The sequence below is a fragment of the Saimiri boliviensis genome, chromosome 6 (assembly GCF_048565385.1).
Source record: "Saimiri boliviensis isolate mSaiBol1 chromosome 6, mSaiBol1.pri, whole genome shotgun sequence".
NCBI lineage: Eukaryota > Metazoa > Chordata > Mammalia > Primates > Cebidae > Saimiri > Saimiri boliviensis.
Genome location: NC_133454.1, coordinates 59,720,159 through 59,741,092, shown reverse-complemented (window position 1 = coordinate 59,741,092; position 20,934 = coordinate 59,720,159). Strand labels below are relative to the sequence as shown.

At 36.7% G+C, this 20,934-nt stretch overlaps 1 protein-coding gene across 1 annotated transcript; it reads left to right on the top strand.

Moving 5' to 3' along the window:
- The first annotated feature begins 17,412 nt into the window (after positions 1-17,412).
- On the top strand, positions 17,413-18,424 carry LOC101053699 (olfactory receptor 8B3-like). The gene is given in 3 exon segments (XM_010334675.2): positions 17,413-17,440; positions 17,443-17,710; positions 17,773-18,424. Coding segments are annotated over 3 exon segments (948 nt in total).
- The last annotated feature ends 2,510 nt before the right edge of the window (positions 18,425-20,934 follow it).

Genomic DNA, 20,934 nt, shown 5'->3' with positions numbered 1-20,934 from the left:
CAGTGATATTTTCATCCTCTTTTGGCTCCACTTGTTCTCACTAATTAGACCCCACAGGAAAGGGGGAGTGAGTGATTAATATTGCCAAATCTCCCACATTAGAGCTGTTTCTGCACTTTTAGCATAAGGACTTCTAATAAGTAAAGTTCTCATTTTCTTCTGATTTGAAATGACCCCTCTTGCTCTGGTAGTGGGTTACTGGAAACCATATGAAGAACAGAGTGTCTGAGCGGACACAAAGCACAACTCACACAGGGCTATGCTTGTAACTTTAGGTGTCAGCATGACTGAATTAAGGAACACCTAGAGAACTTCTAGGTGGGTGAGTGTGAGGGTGTTTCCAGAGGAGGTTAGCATGTGAGTCAGTGGACCGAGTTGGGAAAGCCTGCCCTCAACGTGAGCGGGCATCATCAAATCAGCTGGGGGCCAGATAGAACAGAAAACGCAGAGGAAAGAATTTCCTCTCTCTCTCGGAGCTAGGAAACTGTTCTCCAGTCCTTGGACATCAGAACTCCAGGTTCTTTGGCTTTGGGACTCCAGGACTAACACAAGTTGTTCCTGGATTCTCAGGTCTTTGGGCTTAGACTGAGAGTTAGCCCATTGGCTTTCCTGGTTCTGAGGTTTTCAGGCTGAGGCTGGTCTACACTGCTGGCATTTCAGAATCTCCAGCTTGCAGACAGCCTCTCATACAAATTCTCAGCCTCCATAATCATTTGAGCCATTTTCCCTAATAAATCCCCTCTCATCTATCTATCTATATCTATATCTAATCTATATTTATATCTCTAAGCTATCTATATCCAGTTGATTCTTTCAGTCTGAAGAACTGTGACTAAAATACAAGAGTCATGGACAGAAGGCTCATGGTGAACTAACATAAAAAATTGACAAGAAAATTTAGGCTAGGGGACTCACAATTTCACAGAAAAACATGTGGAAGACATGAGCAGAAAGAATGGTGTTGCAATTGATGGTAAATAGGATTCGGTACTATCTGTGATTTCAGGTATCCCCGGAGTCTTAGAATATATCCCCTGAGAATAAAGGGGGGGGACTATATATTAAATGACACCCATGTGAGGCAATGTATTTGTTAACTAGCTAGATTTAACCATTCAACCTTGTAAATATACTTCAAAATATCATGCTGTACATGATTAATACACAGGATTTTGTCTGTCAATTTAAAAAAGGTAAATGTTCTAACTTCTCTATCAAAAGAACAAGAGTCAGACTGGATCAAAGAGCAGAATACAATTCCAGGTGGCATACAAGAAACCCATCTATACCCAGGTGATTCAGAAAGATTGAAAATAAAATGGTGGTTAAAGATATACCAGGTAAATATAAACAAACAAGCAAACAAACAGGCTGAGTTTCAGTCAGGATGGAAATTCAGCCAAAAAATGTTAAATGCAAAACTTTATAATGTTATAGGATACAATTTACAATAAATATGTAATGGTTATGACTCTATATTCACCAAATAGTAAAATATCAGGACTTATAAGAGAAATAAACATTGGAAGGGAACTTTAAACTACCACTTTTAGTCTCTGATAAAACAGGTTTATAGAAAAAAAAAGATATAGAAAACATCAAGAAGACAATAGAGAGAAAAATCTAATTTATGTATGTACATAAATTAGTTTTTTCTATATAAACACCCAATTTTTAAATTTCTTTTTGTGTGTGTAGTTCTGTGTTCTAGATATTAAAAACATACCTTTTAATCAAAAGGTCAAACAAACAGTCGCATAAAGGATAAATATTAGATCACAACAGCAAACCTCAATAAATTTAATATATTAAAAATAGTCCCAACAATGTTCTTTGATCATGATGCAATAAAACTAAAGCTTAGTTATATAATTAGAAAACAAAAATATTGCTTTGATATTTAACATTCTCTTTTAAACTACTCATAGGTCAAATAAAAAATATAAAATTACAGAATGTCTAGAACAAAGCTATGAAAATATAATCTTTTATAATGTATGAGATAGTATACAACTAAAACAGAAAAATATTTTCAATATTATATTAAACAAGCAATAGAGATAAATAAATTAAACAACTCAATGGATCAGAAAAAGACATAGTAAAATTAAAAGAAAACAGAGTAGGAATTAAGAAAGTTAAAATCAGAATTAGAAAACGATAACAGTAGAGATAATAAATACATTCATCAGCTTGTTCTTTCAACATCAACGATATATATCAGCTGCTATCTATCTTAATTCAGAGAAAAAGAAGAAAGAACAAATAAAAAATTAAAAAGAGAGGAAACCATAGAAATAGAGGACATTAAAACAACTACATTTTTGAACATTAGTCAAGTGAAATAAAAGGCCTGAGTGAAATGGACTATTTTCTGGACAAATACAATTAAGGAAAATGAATTCTGAATCAGATAGAAAATCTAAAGAGTCAGTTCCATAGGAGAAATGAAAAAAGTTGTCAGAGTTATACCACAAAAATTACTTGTCCCAGATGGTTTCACAGGAGAAGTCTACCACAGAATGGATAATTACAGAATAGCTAATTCAGAACTTAAAACAGGAGAAAACTCCCTCCCAAGTCATTTTTACAAAGTGAGCACAACATTGATCCAAAATTTGAAAAGATTTCATACACAAAAAGAAAACTACAGGCAAACATTACTTAGAATATCAATACAAAGTACTAAATAAAATATTAGCAAACATTCAGCAGCAGAAAAAAAGAGTAACTCATCATATCCAAGTGAGATTTATTCCATAGATTCATGGATGAGTCAACATTAGGAAATCTACTAATATAACGTATTTTCAAATACAACTGAGGATAAAAATCAAGTGATCATTTCCATACAAGCTAAAAAGATGCTTATTCAAATTTATCACCCATTATTGATTGGATTTGCTTTATAAAATGGGACTTGATAGAACTAATTTGAAGTTTGTATCTCTTTTATTTTTTTCTTTTTCTAAGCTAGAACTAAAAACTTTGTTGGCTCTTTTTCCTTTTTATTTCAAAGGATCTATGGTGTTCATCAAAGTACTCTGCAAAATTCACAGCATTTTATTTTTTATATTACATTGCTAATATAATCATGCTGTATTAGGTGTAGCATAACATCATTACTGCCTTGTTCATGTAAATTTATAGCTTCTTTTATCTTCTAGCTATTTCCAATTTTTGGATAAATATTCTGGGCTCCATAGTTGATAGAGTAAAAAAAAAAACAGTATACTCTCTTTAGCTAAGGACCAAAGGTCTATCTACAGAATGAAGTTCTATTGTTTTCTTAACTGTAAACACAGTTTCTTAGCACTAATAATCTTTTAATCCTGAAACTGCATGGAGTGGATTAAATACCTTTCCCTGTAGCTCCCACTTGTCGTGCTTCTTAGAAGGCAGAAATAACGCGCATTCTGCTGGCTGTCATCTTTTACAGAGGAGTAAATTGCTATTCAGAATTAAGGAATCAGCTGAAGGTCCCCAGAAGGTGGCAGATTCCATTTTTAAACATTTCTTTATCTGGCTTCAACCGCTGTGCTTTTTTTTATTGCACCAAGACACATTGCATTCCAGAAAGGAGTAGAAAGCAATAGTATGAAACAGAGAAATAGAAAAGTAGAGAATGACAATTTGGAGAAATGACTGGCAATCAACATGAAAGAGCGATCACAAAAATGGTGTTCAAAATCCCTATATGTGAGATATAGTCTGTATTGATTTATAAGCCAAAGTGGACACATGCAGGTATTCTTAAAACGTTTGTCCCCAGGGTTGGATGAATAAGGTTTGCTACAAAAAAAACATTTAATCACGGTTTGTTTTCAACAGTAGCTCTGACAATGAAGCCAATCTAATTCTGGGAATCTGTCACTTTTTAGAGACATTGTGTGCAGTTAAAATAAAAGACATTATTATGTTATTTTATATATTGAAATAAGTACAAACAATTTTGTAATACAACTAGTAATAGAAATTGTTCTGGTAAGAATACAGAAAAGATAGATACTATCTTCTTAACATCACTTTTTCCAATAAATTGAAAGTAAGGCTATTATTTCTTTGGGATATGTAGTCTTGGATATTTGTAAAGTTTGTATTTTTATCAAATGACTTTACGATGGTTATAAACACTGTTTCATAGGAATACATTTATACCATAGACTGTACAACTATTGTGTAATCATGAATTCATCTAATTGTTCACCATACAGCAAATATTTATTGGGCTCCTAATACGTTCTAGGTGTTGGAATAGAGCAGTAAGCAAAAGAACAACAAAAATACGTAGAGCTGGCATCACAGTGATCTATCATATTGAAATTACTTGTTTGTATTTGTGCATATGACTTATATTGTAATTGTCATATCTTAGCTATTCTTATCCTTTGTGCAATATAGAAAGGGCTTAACAGATTTTGCAAGTTAAATAAATTCAACCTGTTTAAATTTTGCTCCAAAGGACAGCTTTTTAAAAAAGTTTGTTTTAACAAGGAGTTTAAATTTTCATGGAAGGAGTTATGTAAAACCCATGGCTATACATGTTAGGGGCCTGACAAAGATGTGAAAAATGAAATTCTCAAACAAAATTATCCTTTTTTTGTTTTCTTTTGTTTAAGCAATGTTACTGAGTCACCAGCACAACCTAGTGGCCACTTAAGTGAATTGCCTGGTTCAGTGTCAATTTTTTTCCCCAGTTGTTTTCATTTTTATACTAATCAGGCATTAAAAAATTTTTTTAAGCACATTACAATTTTACAAGCACTATAATGAAAATATACAACTTTTCATAAGTCAGATATAGGTGTTTTCAACATACTGTATGCACTTCTCTTCTAATAACAATGTGATTAGAAAATTTGTCTCATCACAATAATTTCTTGGTGGCGAGAAGATTGTCATGCTCTTTTAAATTATTATCCTTACCTCCTGTAGGAATATAATAATTTTGTAAATTAAAAGCAATTATTGTTTTACTGATTTGCAACATTTTGAAGGATTTAGTGGGTTTTACAAGTGATTGATGCCCAGTTAATAAAGTCTAGGGAAGGAATCTTTGTCCAATCTATGATATTTATAATCTAAAGATTGTAAATGAGCCTTCCTTCAAGTGATCATGACTAGGAATATCCAGGCAAAAGCTAAATGATCATCTGACAGAGATGTTTTAAAATTTATTTCACCAAGAACAGAAGTGTTTGCACTATTGTTTGCAGGAGTGTTTAAACTCTAATCTCAAGATATTAAAACCACAGATGATTCATTAAAATAGATAATTTTCATCTACCTGTGCTCCTGCTAACTAATACAGAAATCCAACTCCTCTGGTGCCCCTTTCAAGACTTTCTGAGAGTCTCCAAATACATCTGATTGTGCTCTGGAACCTCACCGGCAGTGCTCTAGTCTTCCAGACATCCACTGACTTCAGGCAGCCTCCTCCTTCCCTCAAAGTCAGAGGATGCAGACCGCTCTGGAGTGGGAGAGGGAAGAAAGAAGCTCAGTGCTCACTGGCACTTCTGTCAGCTCAGCCTGCTGCCCTCTCTCTCCCGGGCTTAGAGAACAGTACATGAGAATACAGACATGTTCTCCATGGCTCTGTTACGAGCTTCTGACACAGAATCCCACCTTCTTGTCCCCTCATTCCCCACCTCTCATGCTTATCTGCAGCTTCCTGGATGGTGGGCAATTTTATTCCTTTTTTTCTTTTCATTTATCCGTGTAAGAAGCATTGTTGAAGTGAGCCCCAACACTGTCCTAGGCCTTGCATTTGGCATTGGAGATACAGCCCTGAACAGTGAAGGTATCTTCCCAATTCTGACAGAGCATCCATGTTTATTCTGACAAGTATCAGAAAGCAACTCTAAGAGTTGACAGAAAGAATACCGAGGATGCAAAGTAACTTGGAGTTAAGTTGTAAAACCATAGTTGGAGAATTGTAAGAACCAAGACAACCTGAGAGGCCAAGATCAGGACATATTTCAGGAAGAACAGTCTGGCCAAAATGCCACACTGCTGCTCCGTACATATGACATTATCCTTGGGTCCTGCTGAAGCCATGCAAAAGGTTCCCAATGGTTCCGTTTGTTTTTATCACTGTAGATTAATTTCTCAGGTGGGAGCATGCAACTGGCTGACCTAGGTCAAGGTGCCTGTTTTCTGGCTGCCGGGTGGTATGGGGAGGGACCTTCTCTTCAACATGGTTTCTGCAGTGAGAAAATGGGAGTCGAATTCCTCCAACATGACACTGAAAGGAGGATTTCCCCCAAGACACAAGCTCACACATTTGACTGACATTGTTAACTCTGGTTATAACTTACAGCTTATTTACATATCAACTGTAACATTCGAGAGTGTTGCTCTTGCCATTTTTCATTGCATGTGATTAAATCATATCAAGAATCCAGGTCATTTCTCCCGAACTGATATTTCATTTGTTTTCATGTTTCTAAGGTGCTTTTTATTTCTGGTAGAAGCATTGAGTATTGATGGAACCGAATACTAAGCTGGCTGGCAAAGTAGAATTCTAATCTCCAGAGACGCAGCTCCAGCATCATAAAGAAAAGTATGTTCTCAGAGTCAAACCATAAAAAAGAAAAAGAATAGGTGTATGGATTTGGACAGACAAGAAACTGTATACATATACCTAACAATTTATGTATGGGTTTACTCATTACATTAAAAAATAGTAACAAAGGACTGAGATTAATTCACTTATTCATCAAAAAGGGACAGATCAAATACATTCTCATATATCTGTATAAAAAGTGCTATGCAGATGTATAAAAGATGAAGACTACCTTTATGTATAAAATAATTTCCAAAAGGTATTGTTAAGTGGAATAATCTCTCCTATACTGCTGTTCCAGTCTAGTCTGGTTGGTCTGTACAGTGACTACACAGATATCTGGGACTCCTCTTTACTATTCTTCTGAATATACTCTTCCTGGGTCCTAAGTCTTCAGTTGCTTCTCAAGAAGACATAGACAGGAAATAAAAAACAAGTTGAAAAACTGTGTACAGTATACTACAATTTGTGTACAATTTGTGGGATAATGCATGGAATTTCATTATACAATTATGCACTGCACAATGATGTTTTGGCTGATGACAGATCACACATAGGATGGTAGTCCCATAAGATTAAAACAGAGCTGAAAAATTCCTATCCCCTAGCAATGTCATAGTCATCAAAAGGTAAAGACATAGCACAATGCATTGATCATATATTTGTAGTGATCCTGGTGTAAACAAGCCCACTGTGTTGCCAGTCATATAAGAGGATTGCACATATTATTATGTACAGTATATCATACTTACTAATAAATGACTATTACTGGTTTGTGTATTAAGCATACTATAATCTACTCTTTTATCATTATTTTGGAGTGTATTTTTTCTACTTATTAAAAAAAATTAACTACAAGACAACCTTGGGCAGTTTCTTCAGGAGGGATTCCAGAAGAGGACATTGTTACCATAGGAGATGACAGCTCCACAGGTTATTGTCCCTGGAAACCTTTCAATGAAACAAGATGTGGAGGTGAATGACAGTGATATTGATGATGTTGACCCCGTGTAAGCCTAGGCTAACACGTGCGTTTGTGTCTTAGTTTCTAACAAAAACGTTTATAAAGTAAAAATGTTATGGCAATTTAAGGTTGATTTATTATTAAAGAAAGAAAAATATTTTAAGATAAATTTAGTGTACCCTAAGTGTACAGTATTTATAAAGTCTATAGTAGTGTACAGTAATGTACTAGACCTCCATGTTCACTCACCACTCAATTTACTGACTCACCCGGAGCAACTTCCAGTCCCACAAGCTCCATTCATGGTAAGTGCCCTATACAAGTGTACAATTTTTAATTTTTTTTTTTTTTTTTTTGAGAAAGAGTCTTGCTCTGTCACCAGGCTGGAGTACAGTGGCACAATCTCAGCTCACTGCAAGCTCTGCCTCCTGGGTTAAAGTGGTTCTTCTGCCTCAACCTCCTGAGTAGCTGGGATTAAAAGCGCGCACCACCATGCCTGGCTAATTTTTCTGTTTTTACTAGAGACGGGATTTCACCATGTTGGCCAGGATCATCTCCATCTCTTGACCTCAAGATCCGCCTGCTTCGGGCTCCTAAAGTGCTGGGATTACAGCTGTGAACCACCGCGCCTGGCCCACTTTTAATCTTTTATACCATATTTTTACTGTACTTTTTCTATGATTAACTATGTTTAGACACAGCAATACTTACACTGGGTTATAATTGCCCACAGCGCAAAGTACAGTCACATGCTATAGAGGTTTGTAGCCTAGGAGTAAGAGGCTGTACCATGTTGCCTAGGTGTGTGGTAGGCTGTATCACTTAGGTTTGTGTAAGTTCACTCTGTGATGTTTGCATAACCAGAAAATCACCTAACAGCAAATTTCTAAGAACATATTCCTAGTCTCTAAGCAACCCAGGACTGTATATGAATAAAACATCACTGATAGCATTGATAGTAACTGGTAGCACTGGTTACCTCCAGGGAGGACAACTAGATGCCTGAGGGACGGGGTATAAAGGAGACTTTCTACTGCTTATCCTTTTTGAATCTTCTGAATTTTGAACCATGTCATTGCATTGTGGTCTTAAGGGCTAAATCATTTAAAAAAAAACCCACAATTTCTAAGAAGCTGTATTTTTCTTATGGAATATGATATTAAATATATATATATATATATATGTGTGTGTATATATATAGAGAGAGAGCTAAATTTAGGCAGAGGTGGTGGTGATAACAGAATGTGGAATAAAGCTCTTCAGGGGAAACAGCATCCAAGGAAGAAACAGCAGTGAAAAGTCAAAGAGGGAAGAGAGAACGGGTGGCATCCTCAACAGTGCTTTCCTCACGAAAAGTATCTACTGATATGAGAACATGTTCATGACAGCGAGAGATTTAAAAAAACTAGAGTAAAAAATTTCCCCTGGATCACAGAACCATCAGAAAAGGTTCTGAGATGTGTAAACAACGTAGAATCACAGACAACAGCAAAAATTATTATGTGGGAACCACAGGAGCTGAAGACTTTCAGCTCATGAGATGTGGAAGATACTGAAGAAGATCAGGGCATAAGAAATGAAACTAATAAAACGGGACAAGAATTCCATCTTATTTATCATTTTTGTGTGGTCCTATTAAAAACAGATCTTGACAAAAACACCCCTCTCCTGAGCTGATATGCCTTTGCTTAGATAAAGGAAACTTGAAATCTAAACTCCAGGAGTAAGTTATCTGATTATTTTAACTTGTACTCATTCATTTCATCTAATAAACATCTGTAGACGATTTAAGTATCAAGATTCTCTGAACACAAAAAGAGATAAGATACAGATCTGCCCTTTGGTCTAATTGAAGAAGCCACCAAAGAAGCAGAATTGCACAACTTATCAGTAACTGGCCTTAGTCACAGTGCTAAGCTCTTGTATTAACTTACCTTTTAAAATCTCTACCGAAGTATCTCTGTTTTACACAGAAGTAAACCAAGGCTGAGCTTAAATGCTTTTGCCAAAGTCGCAAAAACTAATGGCAGAGCCGAGATTCAAACACAGATCTTTCTTAATGTAAAATTTATTTCTCTTACAGTGCTGTATATAAAAATGGAAGTAAGTGCTGCCACAGAAATTTTTACAAGCTACGGTAGTGCAATGTATTAGGAGCCTTTTCATTCTAAGTGATTGCTTTTCAGTACTTTCAGTAATTCAGATTTAAGAAAACCTGAGCCAAATCAGTTTAAACAAAAAAGTTAATTTAATTGTAAAGTCCAAGTAATGCAGGGCAGGCCAGCCCCTACACTGGGGCTTAACCTGGGAGAATTCTTGTCTTTGCTCAGAAAAGAATTCCAAGACGAGCCAGCGGTAATGACAGCACCTTTTATTGGGTGGCAAGGTATGGCAGCAGCAGAGGTAGGAAAGGCGTAGAAATGGCAAGTGACTGTATTCCTGGACTTCCCTTTTGTAGAGCTGGGCATAGACTCCAGGGGAAAATGAAGGAAGTGACAAAGAGAGCATTCACTCTTCTGCATTGGAGATTGGATTCCTTGACATAAAATTACACAGTAAGAACGTTGAGTATGGAAAGATCCAAGGGTAGGTCTATGACACAGGATGTACACACAGGCTCAGTAATATACACGTTTAAGAAGTTCCTCCAACTTTAGAGGAAATTGCAATGGAGAAAATCATTCTCTGGGCTTTGAATTACTTTCTTCAGAGCTGTAGGGCATGAAACAAATTCCCATTCAAGCCATTTCAGCTTCAAAAGTTGTTTTACTGCTTGCTTGTGAAGAGGACCTTCTGGGCAAGTTTTCAAATAGAAGTCATGGAAAATTCTCCGGATAACTCTTTTAGCTTGTCAGAGACTGAAGACTGTGCTGACGGCTATTGCCTGCTGCATCATCAGATTTGCCTCCTTCAAGACAATGGGAAAGAAGGGACCTCAAGGTCCAGCATTGGTTGGGTCTCTAGGAAAAACACGATGACAACTGTCTAAATCATCTCTGTCTTGCCAATTTCCTTCCAAACCCATAAATCAAGGATCCTAGGGGAATATTCCAGAAACAGCCCTGGTTGAAGGGAGAAAGTGCTGAAACTGTAGAAGATTTACAAGCAGTTTTTTTTCTGATTAGGGACCTATAAACTGACAGAGGAAAGGTAGAGAAGAGGGAAGAACAATCAGGCCTTGGTGATCCCCTTAGGAAGTCTTGCTCCCCGGATGCCTTGCTGTAAGTCTTCACTGTCAGGCCTTGGGGACCCTCTTAGGAAGACTCTCAAGCCTTGGGGACCCTCTTAGGAAGTCTTGCTCCTCGGATGCACTGTTGTAAGTCTTTAAACAACCCTGAGCTGACGAACCAGCAGAGATCCAGCTTTCCCTCTGGGGATGAAGAGGCTGTCTGCCCTGTTCTTACAGATGATATCGAGAAGTGAATGGCACTTCAGTGACTGAGTTTATCCTTGGGAGATTAACAAACTCCAGCTGCCCCAGTGTTGTGTTCTTAATGTGGTCACTGTGGGAAGAATTTGAACATAATCTTATGTCTCTAAATTCTCACCTTCATACCTCCACACACTTTTTCCTCTTCACTCTATCCTTCATTGATGTCTGCTATTTACTTGTCTGTACCACAAAAATTCTGATGGGCTTTATCTCAGAGAGGAATATCATCTCCTTTGTGGGATGGCCAACTCAACTATATTTCTTTTGTATCTTTCTCAAAGAACTTAAAAGTGGGGTCATTGTAGGAATAATCTTCTCAACCAAGATGCTTGTAGCAGAGAAATGATGGACTAGTCTTTGTTGTAAAACTAGAAAAATGTACATACCCTTAGAAATGTTTGATGTTATAATGGGATAAACTGGGTCTGCTACAGGGGAACATTTACTTCCACAGATAGTGAGGCTATGGAGATTTGGGACAAAGCTCCTTAGTGAAGCAAGACACAATCTCTAGAATTGCACATGCACTTTAAAAAGTCTGTTACATATTATAATATCTTTTTATATTTAGAAACAGAAAAAATAATATTTATAACATAAATTCATAAAAAATGGATCTTTACAAAATCTTCATTTTTGTGAGTTATTCATAAGAGAACTTTCCCTGTCCATTTCTCCTTCTCAATTGGTTCAAGGAAAAATGCCCCTTGAAGGATATATCTGATTCTAGAGAATGAGCTTACCTATCTGTGCAATTTTTATCTTTGTCAGAAGATACTACTATCTTTTGAAAAAGTTGAAAGCACTGCTTTGTAAGAATAGCTTTGTAAATTAGTTCAATCATTGTGGAAGACAGTGTGGTGATTCCTCGAGGATCGAGAAATAGAAATTCCGACACACACACGTGGACACAGAGAGGGAAGCATCATGAACTGGGGTCTGTTGGGTGGGGATAGAGGAGGGACAGTGGGAGGGAGGGTGTGGAGGGATAATGTGGGGAGAAATGTCAGGTATAGGTAATGGGCAATGGAGGCAGCAAACCACCTTGCCATGAATGTACCTATGCAACGATCTTGCATGATCTGCACATGCACCCTAGAATCTAAAGTACAATAATAAAAAGGAGAATAACTTTAGAACGTTATTTATACCAGTTAAGATCTTTACTTACAGCTGACTAAAAAAATTCCTGTAAGAATGAAGCATCATCTATAAAAATTTATTAGGTAAACTTAATTCACTGTGATGGATTGTTTAAAACCCTTACTCTACCATGTAGAAATCTGAAGACCTCATGTCTGCCCCTATCATTTTCTCTCCTACATCCATTAAGATGCACGATGAAATTGCTTAAAATTGTTTGATCTGTTTTGCTCAAGAGCACATCTTTAAAAAGCTTCACATTTTACACAAGACAAAGACGTACAGCATCCATGACTACATCCTTGGTATTTAACAAAAGCAAAATATGAGTCGAAGGTGTGACACGAATCTGAATATGATATCTGAGCCACCAGCACCCCCTGGTGGACGATAAGTCAGCAAATGCCTGGTTCTGCTGTGAATCAATAGACTTATTGTACAGGCCCTCTCTCTACTCTTTTGTTCATCCTGGCAAAAATGTTCAATTTTTAAAATTAAAGCTTTAATTTACATAAAACCAAAATGATTAAACATTCAAATGTAGGTTTAAAAACTAATATAATTAGATATTTAAAATAAAAGCTATTTCAGAAATGAAGCATTTTTAAAACCAACTTGTGGATATTTGGAAGTATTGTATCTGCAAATTGGTGAATGTCTTGAAAATATGGGTAGTGTCATACATCTTTGTTATCCTTCCATTGTACTGGCTTTATAAATACAATTTTAATTGGAAAAAAGTTTTATTCATATAGAAGCCCTATAAGAACACATGTGAAAGGCACAGAGTCTACAGAGCCTGAAAGGATGCTCCCAGGAAGGCAAGAGTGGAGAGTATCTGATGGTATGCTTTTCCCAGCTGCAAGAACAGTTGGCCAAGTCAGGTACTCACTGTTCTCTTTCACAGCCCAACCACAGAGGCACTTCACCATGTGGAAACCAGTTACAGCTGTCACATGGATGAAAGGACAGAGACCATTGTGAACAAGAGGCCTGTGGAGCTGCTGGTGGAGCTTATGTTTTGGGTGTCCAAGAAGAACAGAGCTCAGCCTTAGGTGCTGCCTTCTGTGGTGATAGGAGATCAGGCCAGAAATCTTATGACCACTGCTCCAGGCAATGAATCCCTAGATCAGATATGTCTGTACAAGTATCCTAGATCAGATACTTATGTCCATATATTCTCTCGCAGCAGCTGATGCATCTTTTGATGGCATCTAAGCTTGTTGCAATGTGGTTACTCTAACAATGTGTACTTTCTGCAAATTAGGGCTTCTTTGTTATTTTTTAGTATTTGAAATAAAAAAAGTGAAATTGATTCCAAACTGATTCAACATTAAATATGCCAATGAAAGAAAAAAACCTCTTATATTTTTAAAATCTGATTTTAATAGCAAAGTGTTAAATGGTGGTACAAATTATTGAAAACGCTTATCACTTTTTATATACAATTTCTTGTTGATGATAATTGCTGTGTTTTGATTGTTTGTCCCGTCCCAAAGGCATCTTGAAATTTGATTGGCACTGTAGCAGTATTAAGAAATGAGATCTGTAAGAGGCGATTAGGTCATGAGGGTTCTCTCCTCATGGATTAATGGATTAATGTCTATATAGCAAGAGGGGGTTCCTTACAAAAGGATGAGTTCAGCTCTAGCTCGCTCTCTCTCTCTCTCTCTCTCTCTCTCTCTCTCTCTCTCTCACTCTCTCCCTTTCCTCTATGTAATAACACAGCAAGAAGGCTCTTGCAAGATGCTGGCACCTCATTCTTGGACTTCCCAACCTCCAGAATCATTAGCCAAGAAAATTCTGTTTAAGTTACCCAGTCTTGAGGTATTCTCTTATAATAGGACACTGTGAACTAAAATGGTGACTATAAAAGAAATTAGAGATACACTCATTAAAAATTCTTAATAAAGCATTGGAAATAGACATTTCTAACACAAAACCTGATATAAGGAATTTATATTCCAAAATAAGGTACAAATTTTCATTAATAATTATGAACATATATTTTTGGAATATTAGCTCATAAAAATTTTAAAAATAGCCTGGTGTGATGGCTCACACCTGTAATCCCAGCATTTTGGGAGGCCAAGATGGGAGTATTGTTTGAGCCCAGGAGTTCTAGACCAGCCTGTAAAACAACGAGACCCTGTCTCTACAAAAACTAAAGAGATTAGCTGGGTATGGCGGCATGCACCTGTAGTCTCAGCTAGTCAGGAGGCTGAGGTGAGAAGATTGCTCCAGGAGGTCAAGGCTTCAGTAAGCCAAGCTTGTGCCACTGTACTCTAACAAGGTGAAAGAGTGAGACCTGGTATCAAAAATTTTTAAATAAACAAGTATAATAAAAATAAATAAAATAAAATGGTTGTTACCAGAGGCTGGGGTGTGGGGAATGAGGAGATGTTGGACAAAGGGTGTAAAGTTTTAGTTAGAAAGGAGCTGTAAGTTTTTGAAATCTACTGCACTGTCTAGAGACGCTAGTTAATAATAATGCAATATATATTTCAAAATTGCAGCGGGAGTAGATTTCAAGTGTTTGCACTACAAAAAAATCAGTATTTGAGTTGACAGTATGTTAATGATCTTAATTTAATAGTTCCATGATGTATAAATACATCAAAACACCATATTGTATCCCATAAATATATAAAATAATTATCAATAAAGAATAAAAATAAATAAAAATTTATACATCTCATTTAAGAGGGATATTTTTGGCTGGTTGTGGTGACTCACTCCTGTAGTCCCAGCCGTTTGGGAGGCCAAGGCAGGTGGATTGCTTGATCCCAGGAATTCAAGACCAGCCTAGGCAACAAGATGAAATTCTGTCTCTACAAAAAATACAAAAATTATCCAGGGGTCGTAGCATGTGCCTGTAGGTTGAGGTGGGAAGATTTATTGAGCCTGGGAAGTTGAGGCTGCAGTGAGCTGTGATTGTACCACTGCATTCCAGCCTGGAAAACAGAGTAAAAAGAAAGAAAGAAAAAAAATGTACATGGGATTGTACTTGGGATTGAATTGCATAGATTTACACACACACACACACACACACACACACACACACACACACACATGCATGCATGTTAAACTGCTGAATAAGTTCTATAGTTTAGTTAACATTACTGAACCTATGTCAATTTCCTGATTTTCCTATTGTCCTATAATCGTGGAAGATGTCTCTATAGGAGGAAACTGGGTGAAGAATTCAAGGGATTCTATGTATGACTTTTGCCACTTCTTGTAATTCTAATAATTTTAAAATGAAAAGGGAAAAAATTGGATACCTTCTCATGAGCACAAATTCCTATGTATAGGAAAATTCTGAAATCATACTGTCTTGAAGTGATTCTTGCATACTGATTTTTCTACGGATTTGATTTTAACCTGTTAAAAGCAAAGACATGTCGAGTTAGAGCAACCCAAGGTAAATAAATTTTATGAAATAGAAGATAATTCTATGTTAAACAAAATTGTTATTTACCAAATCTGAATTCAATTAAAATATCATTTTTATGTGTATAAAGTATGCAAAGGTAAAAATGGATTATTTCAAGGACCCACAATATTAAAAATGAGCATCACAATAAACTTTACTAAATTATACATTCTTGTTAACGCTAATATACTACCTAGAATTGTAATTAGCAAAACTTCTGACAATCATTATATTTACGTCTTTACACATGACAGCAGAGGCTGTCTCTCCTATGCCCTGTGGACTGTACAGTCCCTAATGAGAAGTTTATATCTACTACAAGTTGGACTGTAAACACAGGCATATAATTTCTTTCCTGAAGAGTTTGTCATGGTAGGGGAGGTCCTGAGAGAAACTTACTGCTGGATTTCTAATTAGATCCAAAAGAATTATAAGTTTTGAGCAAATGCCATGTCTTTATGACACGGTGGCTCTGATATGAAGTCTGGTTTCCTTCAAACCCTCCTGTCAAATTTAGAAATAATAGTTTGATCTACACCTCAGAATGACTCCTAGAACATTCAGAGTCTGAGAGCTATACTCAATGCTTTTGCCAGTCAAGGGAGAAGAAGACTCTTTGACTATATCTCGTCAACTTAGACACTTTCACTGCCAGTTCTTCCTCCAGGGCAGTGGAGGTGAAACAGACATCAAGGGTCAGCACTGAGCTCTCTGAGTGGAAGGGAGGTGAGTTACTCAAGTCTCTATTTTTCTTTCCTGGATGTTGCTGAAAAATGGAGGAAAATATTCTATTCAATAGCAAGAAACTCAGTGGTATGGCACTCTGACTCTGTGGCCTGTATTTCTCACATTGTTCTCTCTTGGCTTATTCTTAGCCTGTTAATGAGATAGAGATAGCAGTTCCAAGTGACACATTCAGAACAGAGCAATGTCAGGAAGGGAGAGATTTGTCTCTTTATTAAAAATATATTGACATGTGCTATACATATAGAAGAGTTTAAGTGTCATAAAAATACCAGTGTGGTAAAATTTTGCAAACTTAACCACTAATATAACTAGCACCCAAATTAATTATGTTTCTGTCATGCCCTCCTACAAAGACCTGTGAAAACACATTCACATTTTTTTCTTCATCCTCTGTCTGGCTAGGATGGGATAGAGGAGAATGTGTAGAAACACTTATGTGAGTTGTATGTGGTGAATTATGAAGCTTCGACTACCTAAGGTCTCCTGCTATCAACTGGTGACTTCATGGGCTTATAGTAAGGTACCTGGAAACCCTACAGGAGACCCCTGTCTAGGAAACAGAACATCAGTATAGTCTGTGCTGTAAAGAAATCCTCCCTTACAAGGCAGCAAATCACACTGCCATGTGTGTACCTATGCAACAATCTTGCATGTTCTTCACATGTACCCCAAAACCTAAAATGCAATTAAAAAAAAAAGAAGAAGAAGAAATCCTCCCTTACTTGGTGGGCATCACAGGGAAACTGAAGTGTCTAGTAGAATAATGGAAATATAAATAAAAACTAGGAAGTGCAGGGCCAGATGGAGGTGAGGGAGATGAAACTCATCCCCACAGACCAAGCTCAACAGTAGGTAGGCCTGTGCCTCAGCTACTCCACCCCTCTGTTTTCTAGTAAGGACAGGAGCAACTCTTTGTCACATTCAGCCTGTTCAGAGGAAAGACAGTCGTTGAAATGTTGAGGACAGGGTGTGGCAGTACATTCAGACTCCAAGAAACAAAGAAGAACTTAACCTAATTCCTACAGCCTGAGTGCCCTCCTCATGAATGAGGGTTTTTAAGAAGAAAGCTGTGTTCTCTATTAATGGTATTTCCTTTTGTCCTCCCAGATTTTTGAAGACAGAAAATGCTGGCTAGAAACAACTCCTTAGTGACTGATTTATTCTTGTTGGATTAACAGATCGTCCGGAGTTCCAACAACCCTTCTTTTTCCTGTTTCTAATGATCTATATTGTCACCATGGTAGGCAACCTTGGCTTGATCACTCTAACTGGTCTCAGTTCTCACCTCCACACCCCCATGTACTATTTCCTCTTCAATCTCTCCTTTATTGATCTCTGTTGCTCCTCTGTTTTGACCCCCAAAATGCTAATGAACTTTGTTTCAAAAAAGAATATTATCTCCTATGTTGGGTGCATGACTCAGTTGTTTTTCTTTTTTCTTTTTTCTTTTTTATTGCATTTTAGGTTTGGGGGTACATGTGAAGAACATGCAAGACTCAGTTGTTTTTCTTTCTCTTTTTTGTCATCTCTGACATCTTGACCTCAATGGCCTATGATCGCTATGTGGCCATCTGTAGTCCATTGCTTTATAAGGTCACCATGTCCCATCAGGCCTATTCTATGCTAACTTTTGCTGCTTACATAATGGAATTGGCTGGAGCCACGGCCCACACTGGGTGCATGCTTAGACTCACCTTCTGCAGTGCTAATATCATCAACCATTACTTGTGTGACATACTCACCCTCCTCCAGCTTTCTTGCACCAACACCTATGTCAACAAGGTGGTTGTTCTCATTGTTGTGGGTATTAATATCACAGTACCCAGTTTTACCATCCTCATTTCTTATGTTTTTATTGTCACTAGCATTCTTCATATCAAATCCTCTCAAGGAAGATCAAAAGCCTTCAGTACTTGTAGCTCTCATGTCATTGCACTTTCTCTCTTTTTTGGGTCAGCAGCATTCATATATCTTAAATATTATTCTGGATCTATGGAACAGGGAAAAGTTTTTTCTGTTTTCTACACTAATGTGGTACCCATGCTGAATCCCCTCATTTACAGTTTGAGGAACAAAGATGTCAAAGTTGCATTAAGGAAAGCTCTAATTAAAATTAAGAAAAGAAACATATTCTAATTAGAAGCAGTAATAATGTAGAACAATTGAAGTTCTTCAAATTTTTAAGTTTTTCATAAAGAGTTTTGTTGCTTCTACAGATGGTGTTATGTGTCATTTAGTAAACTTGTCACTTCATTTCCCTTATGAGATCACCTTGTCTCTTTTTTGTTTGTTTGTTTTTGTATCTCTGGCACTTCTCACAATTTTACTAAATAGATCATGGCTCATTTATAAAAGGAGTATATGCACTGATATTTTTCATTATCATCTTATCCCCTTCCTCTCTCCTGGGCTACCCTTAATTGGACAAATATGGTAAATTTCATGAATTGTAAACATGTTGAAGTCACGGCTTTCTCACCTAAACACAGAAGTGCCAGGTATAACAGAAGCATTCTTATTTTATCAACTTTGTTACCAATATAGGCAGCAGGATTTGATGAAATGTCTGCATTACAAATGATAGGTGGCTTAAAGCAGAATCAGATCTTCTTGATCTTATCCTTTTGTTCTATTTTCTCACCGTTTTTCTCTTTCTTATTCTGACTTTTTTTGTCTCCTTTGAGATTGACAAAATTTGTACCATATGCCTGTTGTTTCTGAGAACCTCTATCGTTCCAGTCCATTTGAAATAGCAGAGAATATGTGTAACTCCACCTATATTGCCAAAGGCAGCGTTAACAGAGGATGACCAGAGAAATAATACATGTGCACCTCAGGATTCCAGTAAGGGGGAACATAGTTTATATTATAAAACTTTCATTCATTACTATGTAAAACAACATTGAAAATTTTGGAAAAAAAATAATGTAGTTCCTACTGTAAATGTCATTTTTTACTCCTTTTAGGTAAATACTGCATTAAGTTTGTAAAAATATTTACACAATGATTTACTTATTCAATATGGTTTATCATGGAAAAATGTATATTAAAGTTAATAAACGATATTTCTATAAATATTTTGTGAGACTGCTTAAACTCTCTCTCACCAATAAGACATTAAACACATTTTATATAAAGGTTATTTCTCATAATTTCTTGATTTTTTCTAATGCTTTTCCTATTTATATATTTAGAATGCCAAATATATTGTAAAATCAAGAAATACTTGTTGAATTGTACTATTTTTATTTATTTATTTATTTATTTATTTATTTATTTATTTATTTATTATTTAGGGTCAGGATCTCGCTCCATCACCAAGGCAGGAGTCTAGTGACTCAATCATAGCTTTCTGCCACCTCCAACTCCTGGGCTCAAGTGATTCTTCTACTTCAGCCTATAGTTTAAGCTTTCCTGTGTGTATGGTTTTGGCCCATGTTTAGATTAACTTTTGTGTATAGCAGGAGGTAGAGGCCTTCCTCAGCTGCCTGTATACCTGGGACTACATTCACACACCATCATGCCTGCCTAATTTTTAAATTTGGAGAAAAAATTTAATTCCTGGCCTCAATCTTCCTGTCTCGGCCTCCCAAAGTGCTGGGATTACAGGAGTGAGCCACTGTGCCTGGCTGAATTGGAGTACCTTGCTTGTTAATAACAATAATAAATGTATTATTTTAAGTAATAATTAATAATGTATAAAAATTACAGTTGTAAACCTGAACAACTTTAGAGTTTAATTTATATTTTTGGAGGTGGACTGTAGTAGCCTTAGAGAAGGACTACTCAGCTTCCCATCAAGAGACCCATCAGTGGGGTGCACAGCTAATTGAAAATTCATAGCTGCACTTCTTTGGATCCAGCATGGTGTTTAGGCACAGTCCATTCTTACTCTGAGATGCCCTCAACCTGTGACTCAGCAGGGTGGGTGGGACATAAAGAGAGCTGGCCGATTTCCATCTAACATGGGTCTTTTCTGATAGGTAATCTTTGCTTAGAGACTCCCTATCCTCCTGACCAAGACTTTTTAGAACTGCTCTACAGTCTGAGATTTTCCTACCTGGTCTTTCCATTTCTTTCTCCTTTCATAGGTGACTTTCATCCTGGTCTGAGGCCTTCATCACTGACTCTTGCTTCCTTGAATTTCATCCTTAGTAGACACATAAAAAAATGTGTTGGAAGTCTAATCATTTCTTGACATCTCCTTCTTAGGGGACCCTAAACGACAAAGAAGACTGACATTACCTGATTTTACAAATTAGTATAAGGCTGTGATAATCAACATAGATTCATTTTGTTATAAAGTCTGGTGAACAAGTCCATGGGATAGAATAGAGGATTCAGAAACAGAGCCTCACTCATATGGTCAATTGTTTGCAGACCAAGCAACAGAGTAATCCCACAGGGAAAGAAAAGGCTTTGAAGCAATTGTTGCTGGACGTACTGCCTATCCATAGGGAAAACACTGAAGCTTGACCTCTGCCTCATACTACACGAAACTTATTCTAAAAATGAACCAAAAGTGTCTACAAAAAAGCTTAAGTTATGGGTCTTCTAGGAGAAAACATATGAAATTGTGTTGGTACAGTCATAGATTTCTTATAGATATTCTATAAAGCACTAAACTCCAAAGGAAAAAAACAAAG